Below are 19,442 nucleotides of genomic sequence, written 5' to 3'. Positions count from 1 at the left end.
TCCTTTTAGACCTCCTAGGACAAGTATAGACTCCAGAAGTTATGTTTCCGGTTTGGGGGAAGAAATATCCAACTCTTACTTTGTAGGAAGCCCATTATTGTACATTCTTCCCCAAATCACCTGGGATCTGGGTATAGAATACAGAGTGTCCTCATCTGAGGAATGCCTTGGACGGAGGTGGTGTTTTTTCCCTTAGCAGGATGTCCTACCTCTTGTTCAGCAATATCTTCCCACCAGGAGCTGGTGTGGGTCGTGAATTCCACAATGAGGAGGTGGATGTCCCCTTACCTTTATACAGAAAGACAAGATGCAGGGCACACCTGGTTAGACTAGAGAACAAGTGTCTCATCGTTGTTCCGCATTGGACCAACCACAAAGGCAGGAGAACAAAACTGAACTTAAAGATTACAGGTGTTGCTCACCTACTTTCTCCGTGCTATCAAATTATAGAAGGAATGTCATGAGAGGCAGTGACGGCAGTCAGAAATATAGCTCATTGCTGGCAGTCAGAAATATACCTCATCTGCTAGAATTTCCCTTAAAGTAAGATGGAGTCAGAGATTGATACTTATGGATTTTCTTACTGTTAACATAGATTCTGCATTGTGTTGTTGATTGATACTGGATTCACTTAACAGATACTGTTGTGGAATTCTTAGAAGGTTAACACCAAATTACAGGCACTCAGCCCTGTCTAGTGTACTTCCTTTCTGCTACCGATTTTCAGAGTTGATACACAGTTCTATAGTCCTAGCTCTTCAATGTTTACTGAAAAAATAGTCATACTATGAGTTCCTGATGTCAGTAATAACAAAAGTGGGCAGATAGCATGTACTATGGAACATCAAAAAAAACAAAAACAAAAAAACAAAAAAACAAAAAAACAAACTGTAGTTGGAATCATTGTTTTAGAACCAACTAAAACCTCTATTCATGGGTTGGGTACTGGACACGGCTGCTGTTTTCTCCTGAGGTGCTAGGATGCCCTCTGCTGGTTAAACAAAATCTACACACAGTTACTTTGCTTATTTGGTCCCTTGCCCTTCAAGACCATTTTACCATCTCATTAAATGAGTTTCGATCTCAAGTATCTTGCCTCAATTTTTGTTTCCAGTAGAGCTGTGAAACTTAGATACCAAATATGAGATTATATAGGAATATTGGTTGTCAGAATCTTTTCTTCTAAAGGTGGATTTAGACTGTAATTCTCAGGTAATCTTAAATAAGCTAGATGCTTGTGTCCTTGGAAGGGCAGGCACATAGAGGCAGGCAAAAAGATTGGTAGTAATGAGAAACTGTGCAGGAAAACTTTCATTCAGAGGTACTTTTGGTAATAGCACATGCTTTTTAAATCCTTTCTATTTCAACCCTTGCTTCTAGAAACATTTTCAAGCTGTTAGACTATTTGTCTCTCTGAATAGCAGACTAGAGAGAACATAATTGAAACTTTGATTTGACTTCTTTTTTTTTTTTTGTCTTTCTGTCTTTTCTAGGGCCACTCCTGGGGCATATGGAGGTTCCCAGGCTAGGGGTCCAATTGGAGCTGTAGCCACCGGCCTATGCCACAGCCACAGCAACGCAGGATCCAGGCCACATCTTCGACCTATACCACAGCTCACAGCAATGCTGGATCCTTAACCTGCTGAGCAAGGCCAGGGATCGAACCCTCAACCTCATGGTTCTTAGATTCGTTAACCACTGCGCCACGATGGGAACTCCCTGATTTGACTTCTTATAGGGACTCAGAGTCACCTTTAGGAACACTGGGCCTTGCTGTTCTTCCAGGAATGTAAGGTATAAGACATTGAAGGGAAAACCCTTCTTCAGCATTATCTTTCTCTTTTTAATTTCAAGGTCTTTTTCTTCTGATATTATCTTTTTTATCCCTAAAATCACTTGAAATAAAAAACCTGATTAATTGAAGATTATATTTAGCACAGGTTTTTTTTTTTTTTTTTTTTTTTTTTGTGGTTGGGGAGTGCCCCGGCACATGGAATTTCCCAGGCCGGAGATGGAACCCTCACCACAGCAGCAACCCGCCACTGCAGTGACAGTGCTAGATCTTTAACCTGCTGCACAGCAAGGGAAGTCCAGCGGAGGTGTTTTGTTTGTTTGTTTGTTTGTTTGAGAGTTAAGTTTTATTTAGGGTGAAATTAGGACTTAAGCCCTGGAGACAACATCTCAGGTAGCCCCTAGAAACCACCCAGCAGAGGTTTTTAATTTGCAAGTTTTGCTAAAGATTTCAGAGAACTTAGGTTTGAACACATAGCACTTTTTAGAGATTGTTTTCATCTGGTGGTCCTATAATTAGGGATTCTTAACCAGAACCCCACAGACATCTTGAAGATCCATGGACAGGTTTCAGGAGCCCTGGGACCTCTGGAAATGGTAGACGTAGTTGAGAGTGTTCCTTCCTGTGCTCAGTTGGCAGATGTGAATGGAGTCATTGAGGAGGAATTCACCATGGCCCGCCTGTACATCAGCAAGATGAAGTCCGAGGTCAAGTCCCTGGTGAACCGCAGTAAACAGCTGGAGAGTGCTCAGATGGACTCCAATAGGAAGATGAATGCCAGTGAGCGGGAGCTGGCTGCCTGCCAGCTGCTCATCTCCCAGGTAGGCCCACCCTTTTCCTCTTGTTTCACATCCTTTTCCTCACGAAATCTGCTTCCTCCATGCTCTTAGTGAGGCTGGTGGTGGTAATAGGGATGGACTTTGCTTTACGTAGCACTTGGCCTCCCCAGGCAGTGACAGCCCAGGCTTATTCCTAACACTGGGTTTGGTTGTGTGAATTACAGGAATTTCCTTCAGCCCCTTTCTAAAGAATGTATCTATACATATCTTAATCTAGTTATCTATGGATAAGTGGGTAGGTAGAATAGAGATACACAATGAATGGACCAGATTGGGTGGCTATGAAAACTCAGCTAAAGCAACATTCCTTCCTCTTTTATTTTTTTAATTTTTTATTTGTTGTCTTTTTAGGGCTGCACCCGAGGCATATGGAAGTTCCCAGGCTAGGGGTTGAATCTGAGCTGTAGCTGCCGGCCTATGCCAAGGCCACAGCAACAGCAGATGGCAGATCCGAGCAGCATCTGCAACCTATACCACAGCTCACGGCAATGCCAGATCCTTAACCCACTGTGTGAGGCCAGGAATCGAACCTGTGTCCTCATGAATACTAGCCAGATTCATTTCCACTGAGCCACGATGGGAATTCCCATTCCTTCCTCTTTTAATCTCTACAACAGGTCCAATTTGAAATGAGCAAAGAGAAACTACACCTTACTATTGTTATTCATAGTAGCAGCAGGTAACATTTTATTGAGTGTTGACAGTGCACAATATAATGTGCTAAGCATTTTACATGTATTCTCTGCCTCGATCTTTAAAAAAATCCTAGTGGGCAGGTTTTATTATTGTTCCTGTTTTTTTTAGAGAAGGAAAATGAGACTTAGAAAGATTAAATATACTGTCCAAACTCATACAGGTGGTAAAAGACAGAGATGGGACTCAACCCAAAGTTTGTCTGAATACAAAGCCTTGATGGGATTTTCAAGCCATCAGGCATGTTTCATTCTCAGTGGGTAAGGCTACCCTTCTACCCACATGGCATTTTCATTTTAGTAAGGTGGTTTCAGAAAACTGCAGCCTCATTTCCCATCTGCCACTGATACCTGAGGTTTGGGTTTGAGGCTCCTGTGCGTGGTCCCATGGGTACTGCTCACTGCCTTAGTCCAGGCATTAAAATAGCTAAAGTCAACTGGGGGAAGCAGATTCCAGCATGGACTGTGCATCAGATAGTGCTGAGGAAGAGACAGAAGCACACGTCACCCTGTGTGCTTGTGAACACAGGACTCTATGATCACAGGACCAGCTCCAGCCTCCTTGCTGCCTTACCATAATAACCTAAAAGATGCACCTTAAAGCATCAAGTCTTCATTTTATAAATAACATAACAAGCAAAAACGTATTTAAGGAGTTCCCATTGTGGTGCAGCGGAAACCAGTCAGACTAGTAACCATGAGGTTTTGGGTTCAATCCCTGGCCTCTCTCAGTGGGTTAAAGATTTGGCGTTGCCGTGAGCTATGGTGTAGGTCGCTAACACGGCTCAGATCCTGCATTGCTGTGGCTGTGGCATAGCCGGTAGCTGTAGCTCTGATTCGACCCCTAACGTGGGAGCCTCCATATGCTGCACCATCAGTCCTAAAAAAGTAAAAAAAAAAACAAAAAACAAAAAAACCCATATATATATATATATTTGATAATTCAGTGCTGGTGTGTGGTAGTGAAATTTAGATACACTGTTGAGAGAATCATAATTAGATCAGTCCTTTTGGAAAGTACCTTGGGAATCAAAAAGCATAAAAATGTAAGTATACTTTGGTCCAGGAATTTCACTTATGGTATTTTTTTTCTTGGTAATGAAAACGAAACATTTTCACTTCATATGGTTTTATCATTCCTTGATTAAAAATATTAGCGCTTATATGCAAGATGTGGAGTGCAGTATTGCTTACATTATAATAAAATAGGCAACTATCTGTTGAGAAAACTAGTGACACGAAATTACATGGAAGGATATTAATCAGCCCTTAAAAAATTCATAAAATCTAGTCATTTGGAAAGTTTAATTATATAAAGTTAAAAATGAAAATGCTGAGTTATAGACCTACGCTATGCCTTGCAACTTTGTAAAATATGCATTCATATAGATAAGACCATGGATATAGGGCGAATTTGTTGATGAATTAGAGTGGTTTATAGGCGAAATTTACACCACCTTTTCTGATTTTGCTTTACAATTTGACATTTTTATAATTTATGAAAATTGAGAAGAAAAATGATCAACACTAGGGCATAGCACACCTCAGTATGATTTTCAGATCCCCTATTACACTGACAGTGTGTGCTTCTGGCTCGTCCTGCCCATGACATTTTGAGGCAAGAGCACAGACGGGCCCTGTGGCTGGCAGCCCATGTCTTTCCTTCCATCCGGACACACCAGCCTCCATGTCCAAGTCAAGTCCCTTCCACACTTCCTGTGAGCTGATAGAACTGTGTAATGGTGTCGGCTGTAATCTGTGTAAATGGATGAGAGGAGCTGGACTGCCAGCCCTGGCGGTGGCCTTAGGGCCACCGGAATCAGGGGTTTCTTGGTTCCCAGACTCACTGTGGTCTGGAAGAGGGGTTGGACATGCTCCCTTGGCACATGAACTTTGCTCAGTGGAGTCGGGGTGCAGGCAGAGGACCACCCAGGTGGGATGCTCTAAAGTGTAGGGCCCAACACTGGGACCCCAGCTGCCCAGATCTTAGAGCAACAGTCACTCAGGGTAGAAGAGATTGGAGCCAAGAATGTTAGAGTAGTTTGGGATTAAAGAATACCTGTCTTAGTTAGACAGTGCCTTCTGCATTAGCAACATACACAGTTTCCCATCAGGTGCTATTTTGTAATCTGCTTGAATTTACACAAAGCCAAAGACTCAATCATTATTGTCTAGGGTTCAGAAAGTAAGAGAAAACCTTGGCTCTTTATTTTCTGACATGATCTAAGGAATCTGACAAAGTATTTCCAGCTAAAATGCTATTTTGTCCATTGTTTACACTCGTCCTTGTCACCAAAAACTGTGCTCATAAAACGACTGCTCCAATGGAGCCCCTCTTTCCAGAGGTTATTTCAGTAGATCAGAGCTCAGTCTCCAGGGTCCTCCTGCCTGAATATGAACCCCGGGGATCCAGAGCGGGGAGTGTCTGCATACTTCCTTCTACCTAGATGTGACTGCTGTCCCTGTTCTGTCAATGAGCTCTCGTTCACTCCATTACATTTATTAACTGTATACTCTCATGGAGTTAACACGTGGGAAAAAACAGATCAATCAGAAAGAAATTAGATGTCATAAGAAAATGTTGGGGCCAGAGTGAAAGGGTCCAGCAAGGACCATGTCTGGGAGGATGTTGGGGAGAACTTCCTAGGGGAGAGGAAAATGGAAATGCAGGAATTGTGTTTGAGAGATAGAAAAAGAAAAGACGTAATGTTTGAGTTCCAAAAATGAAATCCACAAGTGCAGGTTGAAAGAATAAAGCCCTCAGCCATGATATTTTCCAAGCCCCTTCTCTGTCTTCTACAAGGGGAGGAAACCAGCTTGGGCTTTGGGATTGCACTTAAGGGAATGGTGAGGAAGGGCAGGGCCATAAGCGGTGTCTGTGGAGAATGAAGCAGAGAAGCCCATGGAGGGACAATGACCATCTGTGGTTCCAGATCCTATGCAAAGGGCAGAATATGCCCCATTTGAGTATTGGGACTCAAAAATGTCTTCTATTGCATTTTCCCTTTGGACAGTCCCAGGCAAGCCAGGATGACTATTTGCTAGTCATTCACTGCTCCCTTTTGTCTATTTGCTTGTTTAAAGCATGAAGCCAAGATCAAATCCCTGACAGACTACATGCAGAACATGGAGCAGAAGCGAAGGCAGCTGGAAGAGTCCCAAGACTCGCTCAGTGAAGAGCTGGCCAAGCTCCGAGCCCAAGGTAAGCAATTGACCACTTTGCAGGTGTCCAACTCTTGGCCTAAATCAGACACTCTCTAGTTGGCTGGACTCATGGTGTTTAATTTTGCTCAGTTAAAGCATTTCTAGGTCTACTGAAAATGGGGTCAGGGTGGGGGGAACATCTAGAAGATTGCCCCAACCCTGCATCTGCTCCTCTTCCCATTTTCCCCTCAGTCCGCCTTGCTGCCCAAGTCAGAATCCTCCCCTTTCTTCTTCTCTCTCCAGCCTGTCACCAAGGCCTGTCCATTCGGCCCTACAGATGTGTCCCTGGTTCCTGTCATCTCTGTCTTGTCACTGTCCTTAATCCTAATTAGAATTGTGGCTACACCCATCTACCAAGGGACCCACCCCCGTCTGCTCTAGGCTGAACACTGGCTCCATCCCAAGTTCTATCTTGTGCTTACTTTCATGCCTCTGACCCTTCCATGGTGTCTGATTGCTCTTAATATAGAGTCTGAACTTATAGCAGTGGCTTACCTGCATCCTCCATCCTTCAAACAAGCTCTTCCTTTGCCAGGCAATCTCCTGACCCCCTTTGCTGAGGAGAATGCCCAGCACATAGGAAGCACTCAAGGAACATGAATAAATAGAAGAAATTCTAGAGAAGTGACTCAAAGTGCAGAAACCAGAAGAGGAATAAGAATGAGTGCATTGTAGTGAAATGGGAACACACAGATTACAGTATGAGTTGCAGTAAAAACTGGTCGAGTCCTTTTGGAAAGCATTTTGAACATACATATTAATAATTACAACACTTTTCATACCTTTTGATCCTCACATCTCAAATATTCATTGCAGAGTTTCTTATATGAGTGAAAAAAAAGGAAGCCACCTAAATGTCCAAAAGTTAAATGAACTATGGTATGTTGTTTAAAAGAACAATTTTTTTTCATCATGGAGATAAAATCGTAAAGGCTGTGCAGCAATGCTTACAATACATTAGATTAAACATCATAACATGTAATTTCATCTTTACTTTGGCTATAGCATTTAAAAATCAATGGATGCCTGTGTTCTGAGCCTGCAAATTAATATTTCAAAGAAAAATGGTTTTTGATAGGGTAATTAGATTGATGACGATGTTATCCTTTTTTATTTTCTTTGTTGTTATTTGCTCAAATACATTTTGCCTCAAATGTAAATTAAAGAAGAAAGAGAACACACCCACCCCGACTATGACCTTGTAAAATTTTCTTTATGTGATAAGGGATGTGAGGAAGAGAATGCACCACCCAAAACTTGATGTGGAAAAGAACTTTTCCCTCTGGTAAATTGCTTTTGCAATAGTGCTACTGAGCAGAAATTACATCAAAGCAAGAAGAGCTGAAATTTTATTTATTTATTTATTTTTGTCTTTTTGCCATTTCTTGGGCCGCTCCTGTGGCATATGGAAGTTTCCAGGCTAGGGGTCGAATTGGAGCTGTAGCCGCCCGCCTATGCCAGAGCCGCAGCAATGTGGGATCCGAGCCATGTCTGCGACCTACAACACAGCTCACAGCAATGCTGGATCCTTAACCCACTGAGCAAGGGCAGGGATCGAACCTGCAACCTCATGGTTCCTGGTCGGATTCGTTAACCACTGAGCCACAACGGGAACTCCAAGAAGAGCTGAAATTAAGTAGAACAGACTAGAGAGAACATTTAATGACTTGGATGCCACTGTCTTGAACTGTTTTGGTCCCTCCATCCTCTGTCTCAGGCTGCCCCTTACCCGCTGTGCTCAGGGAGCGCCACTGACCAAGAATGGGTGGGGACTTGTCCTCCCTTCCCCCCACATGTGCCCCACAGCAGCCCTGCTCCCAACACGTGGCCTTCCTGTTTGGTTTGGAGAGAGTTATTTTATATTTCTGTTTTCTGTGTGCTTACCCTTAGATTGTTTTCCTGCTCCAGATTCTTAGAGAATAAACAGCTTACCCATGGGAGGTAAATTAGCTCTTTCTGAAAGTCTCAAAGTGGCATGAATCTAAACGCTGCAAATATTGGCAGAATGTGTTATTATTGGCAAAGCACGTGTATGTGTGCTGCCCAGGAGCAGCCCAGCAGGCCAGGTAGAGAACCAGCCCTCTGTGGTGTGCGGTGACACACCCTGGTCAGTTCCAGAGTGACAGCCCCAAGTTAGCCCTCCCCCTCCAGTCGCCACTCTCCTCAGAGGACTGGGGTAGTGTCCCAGGAGAGATCAGCCTTGCTTCCAGAAGCCAGAAGTCCTCCTTCAGAGGCACATTTGTTCTTTTAAACCATAGTTTTGATTGGTGAGATAAGCTCGTGTTTCACCCCGTTCTTTTTTTAAATGTTTACTTTTGGGTGTGAGTCCTTCCAGTTAAATCTAAAACCATTTAAAATTCAAAACAGAAAAAATGCATGAAGTCAGCTTCCAGGATAAGGAGAAGGAACATCTGACCCGGCTGCAGGATGCTGAGGAAATGAAGGTGTGTACACCGCTCCTTCCAGGAGCCCAGGCCACCGTCTGTATATCCTTGATCTAGGAAAATCCACCTCCTTTAGAGCCTTGGGTGGCAGGGTAGGAGGGAGTGGGCAGGACCAGGGTGGGGTATCAGAGCTGCACAGAGTATGGCCTGGCTTATAAATGAGACTGAGGCAGAGGTGTCTAGAACCCCTGAGTCCCCTGTAAGCGGTAGTTATGTTGCATCAGTACATTTCTCGTCCCTGTTCATGACCAAGAGGGAGAAAGCACGCTTTCCAGTCTTGTGTGGGCCACGTGCACAAGTTCCACAAAAATGTTTGCACCCTCTCCCCATTTGAATGAAAAAAAGCAGCTCTCCCTTCTGCCTTTTTATTTTATTCTATTTTTTAGTTTTTGTCTTATTAGGGCTGCACCATGGCATATGGAAGTTTCCAGGCCAGGGGTTGAATAGGAGCTACAGCTGCCAGCTTATGCCACAGCCACAGTAATGCCAGATCAGAAGCATGCATATGACCTACACCACAGCTCACTGCAACGCTGGATACTTAACCCACTGAGCGTGGCCAGGGATTGAACCTGCATCCTCATGGATACTAGTCGAGTTCTTAACCTGCTGAGCCACAATGGGAACTCCTGCTTCTACCTTTTTAAAGACGCCCCAAATTCAAAGTATCATCTTAAAAGTAGAGCTCTTTTTTTCTTTTTTCTTTAGGGCCACACCTGGGGCATATAGAAGTTCCTAGGCTAGTGGTTAGATTCGAGTTGCAGCTGCCAGTCTACACCACAGCCACAGCAATGCAGGATCTGAGCCTGTCTGTGACTGACACCATAGCTCACCACAACTCCATATCCTTAACCCAGTGAATGAGGCCAGGAATGAAACCCATGCCCTTATGGGTACTAGTTGTGTTTGTTACTGCTGAGCCACAACCGGAACTCTTAGAGATCTTTAATTTTGGTAATGTTGCAAACAGAAAAGGAAATGCGGGAAAGGTGATTAAGGAAATAAGGTTTTAAGGTGAATACAATGAGATAGGAGAAAATGTAGAACTTTTGATTAGTTTTAGGTAAACCCAAGCCCTGTGTGGGTGCCCTGACATTAAAGCAGTACCATGAATGACGATCCCGTAGCCCACAGGATAACCCTGCCTTGCCTTGTGGGCCTCTCCTGGGCTCACGTCACTTTGGTGGAAAGATTTCTTTGAACATCTTAAATCTGTGCAGTGGTCTGGGCAGGGATGAGGCATTTTGCAGGTGAGGAAGTGTGACTCACACAGGTTCCATGGTTTGTCTGAGGTCACCTAGGTGGGAAGAGGTCCATGCCCTCTGACTGACCTGGCAAGAGAAGCCACATGTGTGGCTCAGATGAGGCATAGAAGTTCAGAGGAAAACCTTTTACTTGAGGAGTGGGCTAACTTGCTCCTAGGGCCCACCTATTTTTATACCAGATCCTTGAGTTTTGTTGTCCCAGCAAAGCACAGTGGGTTCTAGGGGCCCTGGTTTGGGGACCTGACAGCTGAGGGCTATGGGCCAGGAGGTAGCCATCCAGGGCTTGTCACAGAGCAGGCTGAGAGCCAACGTGCCTGACATATTTCTCCCCACCTGGGTTGCAGAAGGCACTGGAACAACAGATGGAGAGCCACCGGGAAGCTCATCAGAAGCAGCTGTCCAGACTCCGAGATGAGATCGAGGAGAAGCAGAAAATCATCGATGAGATTCGGGAGTGAGTTGGTCCTGGGGGCTCTCAGGAGTGGGGGCGGGCCTGGCCCCTGGGCCAGACTGGAGGGACATGGCTTCTATGTCTCCATCCTTGCCACCCTGTGGACTCTGGGCTCTGCCCTGGTGCCTCAGTGAGCTGGATGTGATTCTGCCAAGTCTGCCTTCCCATCTGGAGCCAAATTTTCAGGGTTTCCGTTGGGCAGGTGGCGGGCAGGCCCAGCTGCCCTGCCCAGTCCCCATGGAGCAGGGCACACTGGTGACTCAGCTGGGCAGACATGTGTCCCAGTGGGTGGGGATGCCATTCCTTTGAGAGTGCGGAAAAAAAGACTCTGAATTGGCCCTAACTCAGGGGTCCAGGTAGGTTAATAAATACTCCAGAAAAGACAGCTCCTGGTGCCTCCTCACCCCAACACATATGTCCTCACTGCACAACCTGAAGCCACCTGGTCACATGCACACACACTTCTTAGGGACCCATACTGCTGTGTGTCTGTCTGTGTTCGAGGGCATCATTGCAGCTGGTCTCTGGTGACACTCCCTCAAGGCCATTGTCCTGTCCTGTCTTGAGGAGCCCTCTGCTCCATAATTATCCCTCCCCACCTCTCTCTCACCTTCCCGTCTCACTGTCACAAGTCCCCATCCTGGGAGGTGCCTTCAGGATCCTCTCCTCCGGGTACTTGACATTTTTTTGCAGAGTCCCTTGGTAGTCTTTGAACCTCTTTGCAAAACAGTGTGTTTAAATGTCCCAAATAAAAGACATAGGAAAACAGAGACAACTAATTATTTTGAAATACAGTTCCATCCAGTGACACCCTTCTCTCCTGACCCCCCCCATCCCCCACCCCAACCTGGTCTAGACTAAAGGTTCCCTCCTCTCTGTTTCTACAGATGAAGAAACAGATTTCTATATGGGAAGCAAGGTTAAATGATTTACTTAGAGTCCCACTGCTAAACAGGAATCTAACTGGAGTGGGAGTTTTAATTCCCCAGACTATTGATCCAAACCTCTTTTCAGTGTCTATGAGCTGCTTGCACAGCACATTTGCATTTTAAAAGCAAAAGTGTAAATGACGTGAGGGGTTCTGTGCACAGTCTACTAGGAAAGCATGTAGCACCTCTCCCTTCTTCTGGCGCCCCATGCTCCGGCTCATGTTGTGCCTTCCTTCCCCTTTAAGTGTGCCTTGTATTGGCTCTTCTGCTGAATCACCCTCCAAAATGTTCAGCTGGAAGCGGAGGGGAGGGAGGGAGGGAAGATGAGAGGGAAGGAGGGTCTGGTCTGTGCATGAGTTGGCAAGGCAGGGGGAGTTTCCTTGGCCTATGCCTTTCATATGGCCTCTGGGTTTTCCTTCCAATAGTATATAATCTGTTCCTCTGCTGTAATGTAGGCGTAGCCATAAGAAAGGTTACACAAGGACTTGGGCTAATATAAATGGTGACCAAATGCCCCCAACCAGATGGCAAGTTTCTTTTTTGCAGCAGCCCCTGGACTTTCTGTTTTCTCTCTCAGTTACGTAGATCCACCCGCCACCCCACCCCCCACCCCCACAACTTCACAGAGCAGAACTGTCCCTGTATCAGCCAGGATTTGAATTTAGCAGATGCTTTCAGAACATCGGACCAGAGAGGAAGAAGAGAAAGTCAGAATGGCCAAATAAGGTCCCGGGAGTGGCTACATGCCATCTGTGGTGCAGACGAAGCAGAATTCTTCTGACTAGGCTTCTTTTTTCTGTTTTAAAATATCGACCCCTTTTCCCATCTCATTATTTTCCCTCCCAAAGCTTTTGCACAAGCCAACTATAAATACATTCTTAAAGCCTTATGTTTCATGCCTCTTAGATGTTCCCAGAAATTAGTTTTCACTTGGGCAGGGAGGAAGCTGTGAAGTTATTCTCTGATCCCTCAAAATCCTCCAGAATTGCTGCCTTTATTGCACAGAACTAATGGGTTTGGAATAGAACCCCATCTTTAGCAGCATGACTCAGAAATTTCAGGCTGATGTGGAATGTATTGCTTTTTCCTCTCCATTTCAGTTTGAATCAGAAACTGCAACTGGAACAGGAGAAGCTCAGTTCTGATTATAATAAGCTGAAAATAGAGGACCAAGAGAGAGAGATGAAACTGGAAAAGCTCTTGTGAGTGCATTATAAATATTATCTCTATTTTCTCTTATCCCCACACAGTCTTAACCGGTCTACTTTGATGATTCAGATATCCAAATATTCATTTTAGCTCGGGCCAGTTTAAAAACAGACCATGGCCATTTTTGTGAGTTGGTTTGTTTTGTTGATTTATCTGCAGGTGCACATGGTATCTGTGAGAATCTCTGATGCCCCTTTGGTGGTTCACGATTGCTTTCTGTTTTTTAGATTGCTCAATGATAAAAGGGAACAAGCCAGAGAGGACCTCAAAGGGCTAGAAGAGACAGTGGTATGTTGACATATTTCCCACCTCATTTTAGTCTCAAAAGATCAGAGTAGTTTATATTCCTTTGAATTTGTTTATTCTGAAATTTTGTCTGTGCATGCCTTTCTTGAATATCATTTTAAACATGAAACTTCCTATGGAAACGTGAAGGTTGTAGAATGCACTCCCTAACTCTTGACAGCGTGATTAACCATCATTCCATCCATCCATCCATCCATCCATCCATCCATCCATCCATCCATTTATCCACCCACCCATATACCCATCCATCCATCCATCCTTAGGACTGTAACTCTGGAGCCCCAACTGAGATTTAAACTCAGATCAAGACCTGCAGTTTTACAGCCTTTGTATGCTCTGGCTTACTTCCATTCAACAGTCAATGGATATTTATTGACCACCTGCTAAGGGCTGACATGCTTTTATGTGCTTGGGTTGCATCAGTACACAGCAGAGAGAAGATGCTGGTCCTTGTGAAGTTGTCCTTCACCTGGGGGAGCCAGACAATGAACAATAGGAAGTAAATCATGACCTGTATTAGATGGTTATAGAAAGTGTGGAGGGTGGTGTTTGGGGGCGGCCCCAGGAGGAGGTGACATTTGAGCTGGAAAGAGGGAGCCATAAGGATGTCTGAGGCGGAGACTTCCAGGAGAGGCAAAAGCATGGCTCAAGGCCCCAAGGTGAGCCCACGCCTAGCATGTTGGCATGCATCAGGGAAGCCAGTGTGTCTGTGGCCTACAGCAGGAGAGAGGCAGGAGGTAGGCACAGAGAGGCCAAGACAAGAGGGCCTCCTGGCCAGGTGGGGCCTTGACACCTGCAAGGTTGGGTCAGAGGAGTGACAGATCCACTACCTTTGGAAGAAGGGCTATCATTGGAGATCCTGTTTGGTTTTCTCAGTCCTGCATCTGAATTCATTGGTTTTCTCTCTTCTGGTCCACTTCTGTTTCAATTGCCCTGCTGCCTGGCTCTGAGGGCTCTTAAGAGCCCACGAAAGTGCCACACAGCCTGCGTTTGAAGGCAGACATCCTATCAATGATGCTCAAGTTGGTGAAAACATGTTTGGCCCTTTCAAATGAAATGACAACCCAGTGAAACTGTTGTTTAGATACAGTGATACATTTAGGTTCCATTCATACATTATGTGACTTTGTGTGGGCTGAGCCTGTCAGCAAGAACTCAGTAACCTCAGATTGGAGGCAAGTGGTTGATCAGGGCTGGGCCTGAGGCTGCACCTGGCCTCTGGGCCTGTGTGAGCTGCTCAAAGCCAGGTAGGGACATGGAGGGCACAAGCCATTCAGGACAGAGGAAGGGTGACTGTTCAGAGGAAGTCGGGCCTTTGACGCCTGGCAAAGAAGACAATGGACAGGGCCTCTGGAGGGGAAACTGAGGTGCAGCCATGAAATTGCTTCCTCTTCATCTCTTTTTCTTGAGAAGTGATACCCGTGATCATAGATAATTATAACCATTCAGAAAAATATAGAATATTAAAATGTTACCATGTTCCCACTAGCCTGAGATCAATATTTCATTTTTTTTTCTTCTTTTACACATGTAAGCTCTCTCTCACCCAGCATCCTGCCTCTATGCCCTCACTCTTCACCTCCCCCACATTTAGGCACCACAACACTCCCTCACACACACATCATCACTCATCACACTCATGCACAGCCACACGCCCTCCGTTTCACGTTTTCACGCCTGTGTTCATCTAGACACAGGTCCTTACGCACTTACTCAGCACATTCCCCCATGCTGGCACCCACACTCCCACTAGTGCATCCATATTCTCACTTGCACACTCACACCTGTGCTCATCCACCCTCACAGTCCTGCTCATTCTCAGCTCACACCTTTACACACCCACTCACACCTCATGTCCCTGTGCACAAACACTCTCACCCAGTACATCCCCCCAGCACCTTCACAGGTGGTCACCCTCCCCTTTGCTTACAAAGGAGCACTCACGCTCTTGCTCACCTGCATAGCCTCCCCCGAGTACTCATCCACTCTCACACCCTCCCTCACCTCCACTCACACTCACTGCTCTGTCTTCCAGACTCACAAGCTTTCTCTGTCACACTCATGAGATGTGCTTTTGCAGTTCTGAATGTATTTTAACAACACATTTTCCTCCCTAGCCGCCTCAGATCCACTGCTCCTCCCTCCCACCCGCCCACCTGCACTCCTGCCCAGCACCCACAGCCTCCCCCCAGGCTCACATACTCACTCCCTCACAGGTGGATGGACTTAGCAACACAGCCTCCATGTTCCCTCTCTGCTCTCACCACCCTGTCCACATACGTGCACGCACACACACACACACACACACACACGTGTTCAGTCCCCAAACTGGAACCCCACAGGCTATGTCATTTCAGTCATTTTTTCACTCTGCCTCCCATCAGAACCCCCTGAGCTGTCAGTGTTCCTCAGAAGCAGGCTCGCTGTCCCGGCTGACCCTTCCTGAGCCGGCCTGAGCTCCAGGCCTGCATTGCCTCCTGGACAGGGCCAGGGTGGGGCCTGCTGCCCAGGGATTGGGATTGCTGAAGCCCACTCCAGGGGGCGCTCTTGGGAAAGGCTGACTGGCAGGCAGGGGCATCTCTGGGCCCCAGGCAGCCGTCTGGCTTCAACAGGACACTTTGTGTGGGCTCTTGGACTGGACCCTCCTCCTACCACCTCTCTGGTCCCACCCTCGCCATCCACTGGGACAGGAAGCTGAGCCCTGACTTTACACCAAGGCCAGTGGCCTGTGCTGGGAAAGTTTTGAGGGAAAGGAATCAGAGTCGGTGGGGGAACAATGAACGTGATGGAGGAGAGTTTGTTGCCCGAGGAACCAAATGACAGTTGCTTGGGCAAATATGTGCAACTTTTCAACCATTTCCAAGGTCTTGAACTTCCCCTCCTCAACTATTGGTCCAAGTTATCTAAAAACTAACAAAAATGAGAGAAAGTCGCCAAGCTCAGGACTCTGGATTATTTGGAGGTTGGCCCCGTGGAAATGCCTGGCCCTTTGACAAGGCATTTGGGTCTTCTCTTCTCCTGTCCCCGTGAGATGGTGGCATTTTTCACTGAAAGTATTTACAGTGATTATAGGTCAATCAGTAATGAAATCCCTGAAGTGAGAGGGAGAGCTGACAGCACAGGGGCCCGGGCCAAGCCCCCTCGGGCAGGGGTGTGAAGCTGCACCCCTATACCTGCCAGCCGGCAGCTCAGCCTTGGATGGGGCACTGCATGCATGGTGTTCAGACCCGCCTGGCCTCCTGCAGAAAGTAATTTGCTTCATCTGAGGAAGCAATTGACTTCAGGTGGTTTTTATTTCAACACAGCATTGTGGAACTGGACCCAGTAATAAGACCTTAAATTAACATCAAACCTTTATGTCAAGAAACCCAGTGTTGCCATGGCTTTAGAGCCTGTTTCTTCCTTTTTTCTGTTAGCTTGCATGAGCCACATCCCTTGACATTCTGTGTTAGAGTAGGTCAATTTAGATAAATTGAAGAATATAAATGCATGTGTATCTCCATTCTTATGGGGACATATTTTGAATTTTGAATACCACAGTCATATGTCCTGTGATAAATACATGGTGACTTTCATGGAAGGAAATATTTTGGTTTTCTGATTTTGTTAACAAAAGTAATCAGATTTAACCCAGACCTTTATCACAGCAATCTAATTTCTAAGTGTTCATTAGACAATTCAAAATAAAGAACAAATTGCCCCCAAGTAGTTAATTACACAAAAGTTGTAACAACAATAGGAAACAGTAAAAGCCTAATGAAATGACTGTCAAATATAATGCCTCAATAAACTAGTATGAGCTAATATTTATTGAATACTTACTATGTGCCAGAAACTGTAAGAGTTTTATAAGGGTCGTCTTATTTTATCTTGACAACAACAGCTATCAGGCAACTGCTACTTTTGTCCTCAGGTTACAAATAAGGAAGCTGAGGCACAAGAATGGCTAGCTAAGTTGCCCAGGATCACCCAGGTGGAAAGCCCACCAACTGTCTCAGCTATAGGCTCAGCAAATTTTTATGAGAAAACTTGAATTTTTGTGGTTGAGAGGGAAAAAGAGGTTCTATTTAAAACAAAGCAAAGGAGATGGCTTTGTTCTGGTTTATACTTCCTTGTTTGAGTTCCCCATCCTGCACCTTAGGGTGCCCCTGGGAAGACGCCAGGTGGAGGAGGAGGACACCTGTGGTGGGCAGGTCAGAGGATACAGCCTGCACGGTCAGCTTGCAAAACTCGGTGGAGACGTCTGGGTTGATGGTCCGGTGTCAACTGTGTTGTAAATTCAGTGTGTTCCCTTACTTAAGTGATGTTTTAACAATCTTCTCTTGCAGTCTCGAGAGCTACAGACTCTACATAATCTCCGTAAACTCTTCGTCCAGGATCTGACCGCCCGTGTTAAAAAAGTGAGTTCTAGCTTGTGTGAATGAGACCGAGAAGAAAAGTTGTCCAGAAAGAATCATTTTCAGTTGAAACATCACTTGCCAGGGCCAGTTATGCTTAAAAATTAATTACGTCTTGCCAGAGAATGTGATGAAAAGAATGTGCTAGAGGGGGAAAAATACTTGGGAACATTTTTCCATCTGATTTTTCCTTCTTAGTTAAAGGAAGTTATAATCCTTTCCTTGGCCTTTATTTCAAAAGAATACATATTTATCTGGCCGCCATGTGAAACCCCTGTGAACAATGCAGGGAAAAACCCGGAGGTGTCTCCTCCTGGTGAGTGATGCCAGGAGCCTGGAAAAGTCAGGGGCAGGACCCTCCTATTTGCCTGTTAGGGGCCGTGATGGGCTAGGTCAGAGTGCATGAAGTTCTCTAATAGCTGGTGTCTTGTATACTCTCTCCAGTAACCATGTGCGTGCTTCTTAGTGTTCTGTCTTGCAGCTGTGGAGATGAGCTCAGAGGTCACATAACCTCCTGAGGTCACCCAGCTGGGGAGAGCCAGAGATAGGTCTGGAATCCAGGTCTGCGTGGCTTCTGAGTCTGAACTTCTTTGGTCTTTGTGCCACACGCAGTCATCTCAGGGAGTTGCCAAACAGTGAACCCCCAGAACAGCTAGCAGTGGTCTCAGGAGGGAGGAGGGAGAGCTGAGGCAGTAAGGGGGCTACACTTTAAAGATGTTTGAAAGCAGTGGATGAGGAGCAGTGGGCCCAGAGGTATAATAGGATGGATGGCAGGTATATTTAAGAGAAGTGGGTGCTAGAGTTCCCTGGTGGCTTAGTGGGTTAAGGATCTGGCATTTTTTCACTGTTGTGGCTCTGGTCACTGCTTGTGTGCACGTTCAATCCCTGACCAGGGAACTTATGCATGCTGCGGGTATGCCCAAAAAACAAAAGAAAATAGTGTGTGCGTGGGGGTCTGTGTGAAGGAGCCAAGGAAAAGAGAGAAAATATCTCTATCTATATCTATATATTTATAGAAGAGGAGATTGGTGGAGTCAGATCTGAGAGGGCAGAATTGACAGCATAGGAAATGTATTTGGCTTATAAGGGGAAGGACACGTTTTCCTGGAGAGAAGCGGAGAAGCCAAGATGGAGACATTTGTAGGGAAATATATGGCAGTGGCAAGAGATGCATCCACTGACTCTGACCTTTTCAGTTAACTTGGAGGTTCAGCCCTCGATGAGAGGAAAGAAGATAATGGGGAGCTCACGGAGACAAAAGGAGGCCCAGGCAGCTGTGAGGGGGTTGCTGGAAATGAGTTAAAAGGATGCTGAGCAGTGGTGGGGGTGCCCAGCTGAGGGTCAGAGCATAGATTTGCCGTGATGCCTGACAGCATGATTCTAGTGAGTTTGGAGGCCTGGGAATGAAAATAAGGAAAGCAGGTGGCGGGGTGGGGGGAGGTGACAGGAAATCTCAAGGCCTGAGTGGCTATGATCAGGCAGGGAGGTAGTGACCATAATCAAAATAGAAATGACCAGAGAACCCAGACCAGGGAAGAGAGAGGGGCCAGAGCCGAGGTGATGGAGACGGAAACCAGAGAGGTTAGGACAAGAAAGGAAATGGCTCAGTCGGAGGAGGAGGTGTTCCAAGGAGGGTGCAGAGCTTCAGCTCAGACTTGGTGAACTTCACAATATAAAACTCTCTAGGAAGGACCTTCTCTTAGACCAGTGGTTCCCAAAGTGTGGTCACCTGGCCAGCAGCACTAGCTCACCTGAGAACTTGCTAGATACACAGATTCTCAGACCCATTCCAGATCTGCTAATTCAGAGACTAGCATGGGGGTCCAGCAATCAGAGTTTTGTTCTGTTTTGTTTTTCTTTTGCTTTTTAGGGTTGCACCTGTGGCATATGGAAATTCCCAGGCTAGGGGTCAAA

At 45.8% G+C, this 19,442-nt stretch overlaps 1 protein-coding gene across 1 annotated transcript in view; it reads left to right on the top strand.

Moving 5' to 3' along the window:
• The window catches only part of KIF5C (kinesin family member 5C), a 166,169-nt gene that overhangs the window by 123,564 nt on the left and 23,163 nt on the right, over positions 1-19,442 (top strand). Inside the window, exons 16-22 of the mRNA XM_047771966.1 lie at positions 2,425-2,613; positions 6,408-6,525; positions 8,895-8,971; positions 10,581-10,690; positions 12,717-12,818; positions 13,053-13,113; positions 17,460-17,531. Coding sequence (XP_047627922.1) covers positions 2,425-2,613; positions 6,408-6,525; positions 8,895-8,971; positions 10,581-10,690; positions 12,717-12,818; positions 13,053-13,113; positions 17,460-17,531 — 729 coding nt within the window. The remainder of the gene's footprint in view (positions 1-2,424; positions 2,614-6,407; positions 6,526-8,894; positions 8,972-10,580; positions 10,691-12,716; positions 12,819-13,052; positions 13,114-17,459; positions 17,532-19,442) is intronic.

This window comes from Phacochoerus africanus, chromosome 3 (assembly GCF_016906955.1).
Source record: "Phacochoerus africanus isolate WHEZ1 chromosome 3, ROS_Pafr_v1, whole genome shotgun sequence".
NCBI lineage: Eukaryota > Metazoa > Chordata > Mammalia > Artiodactyla > Suidae > Phacochoerus > Phacochoerus africanus.
This window is presented reverse-complemented; position numbering and strand designations above follow the sequence as displayed.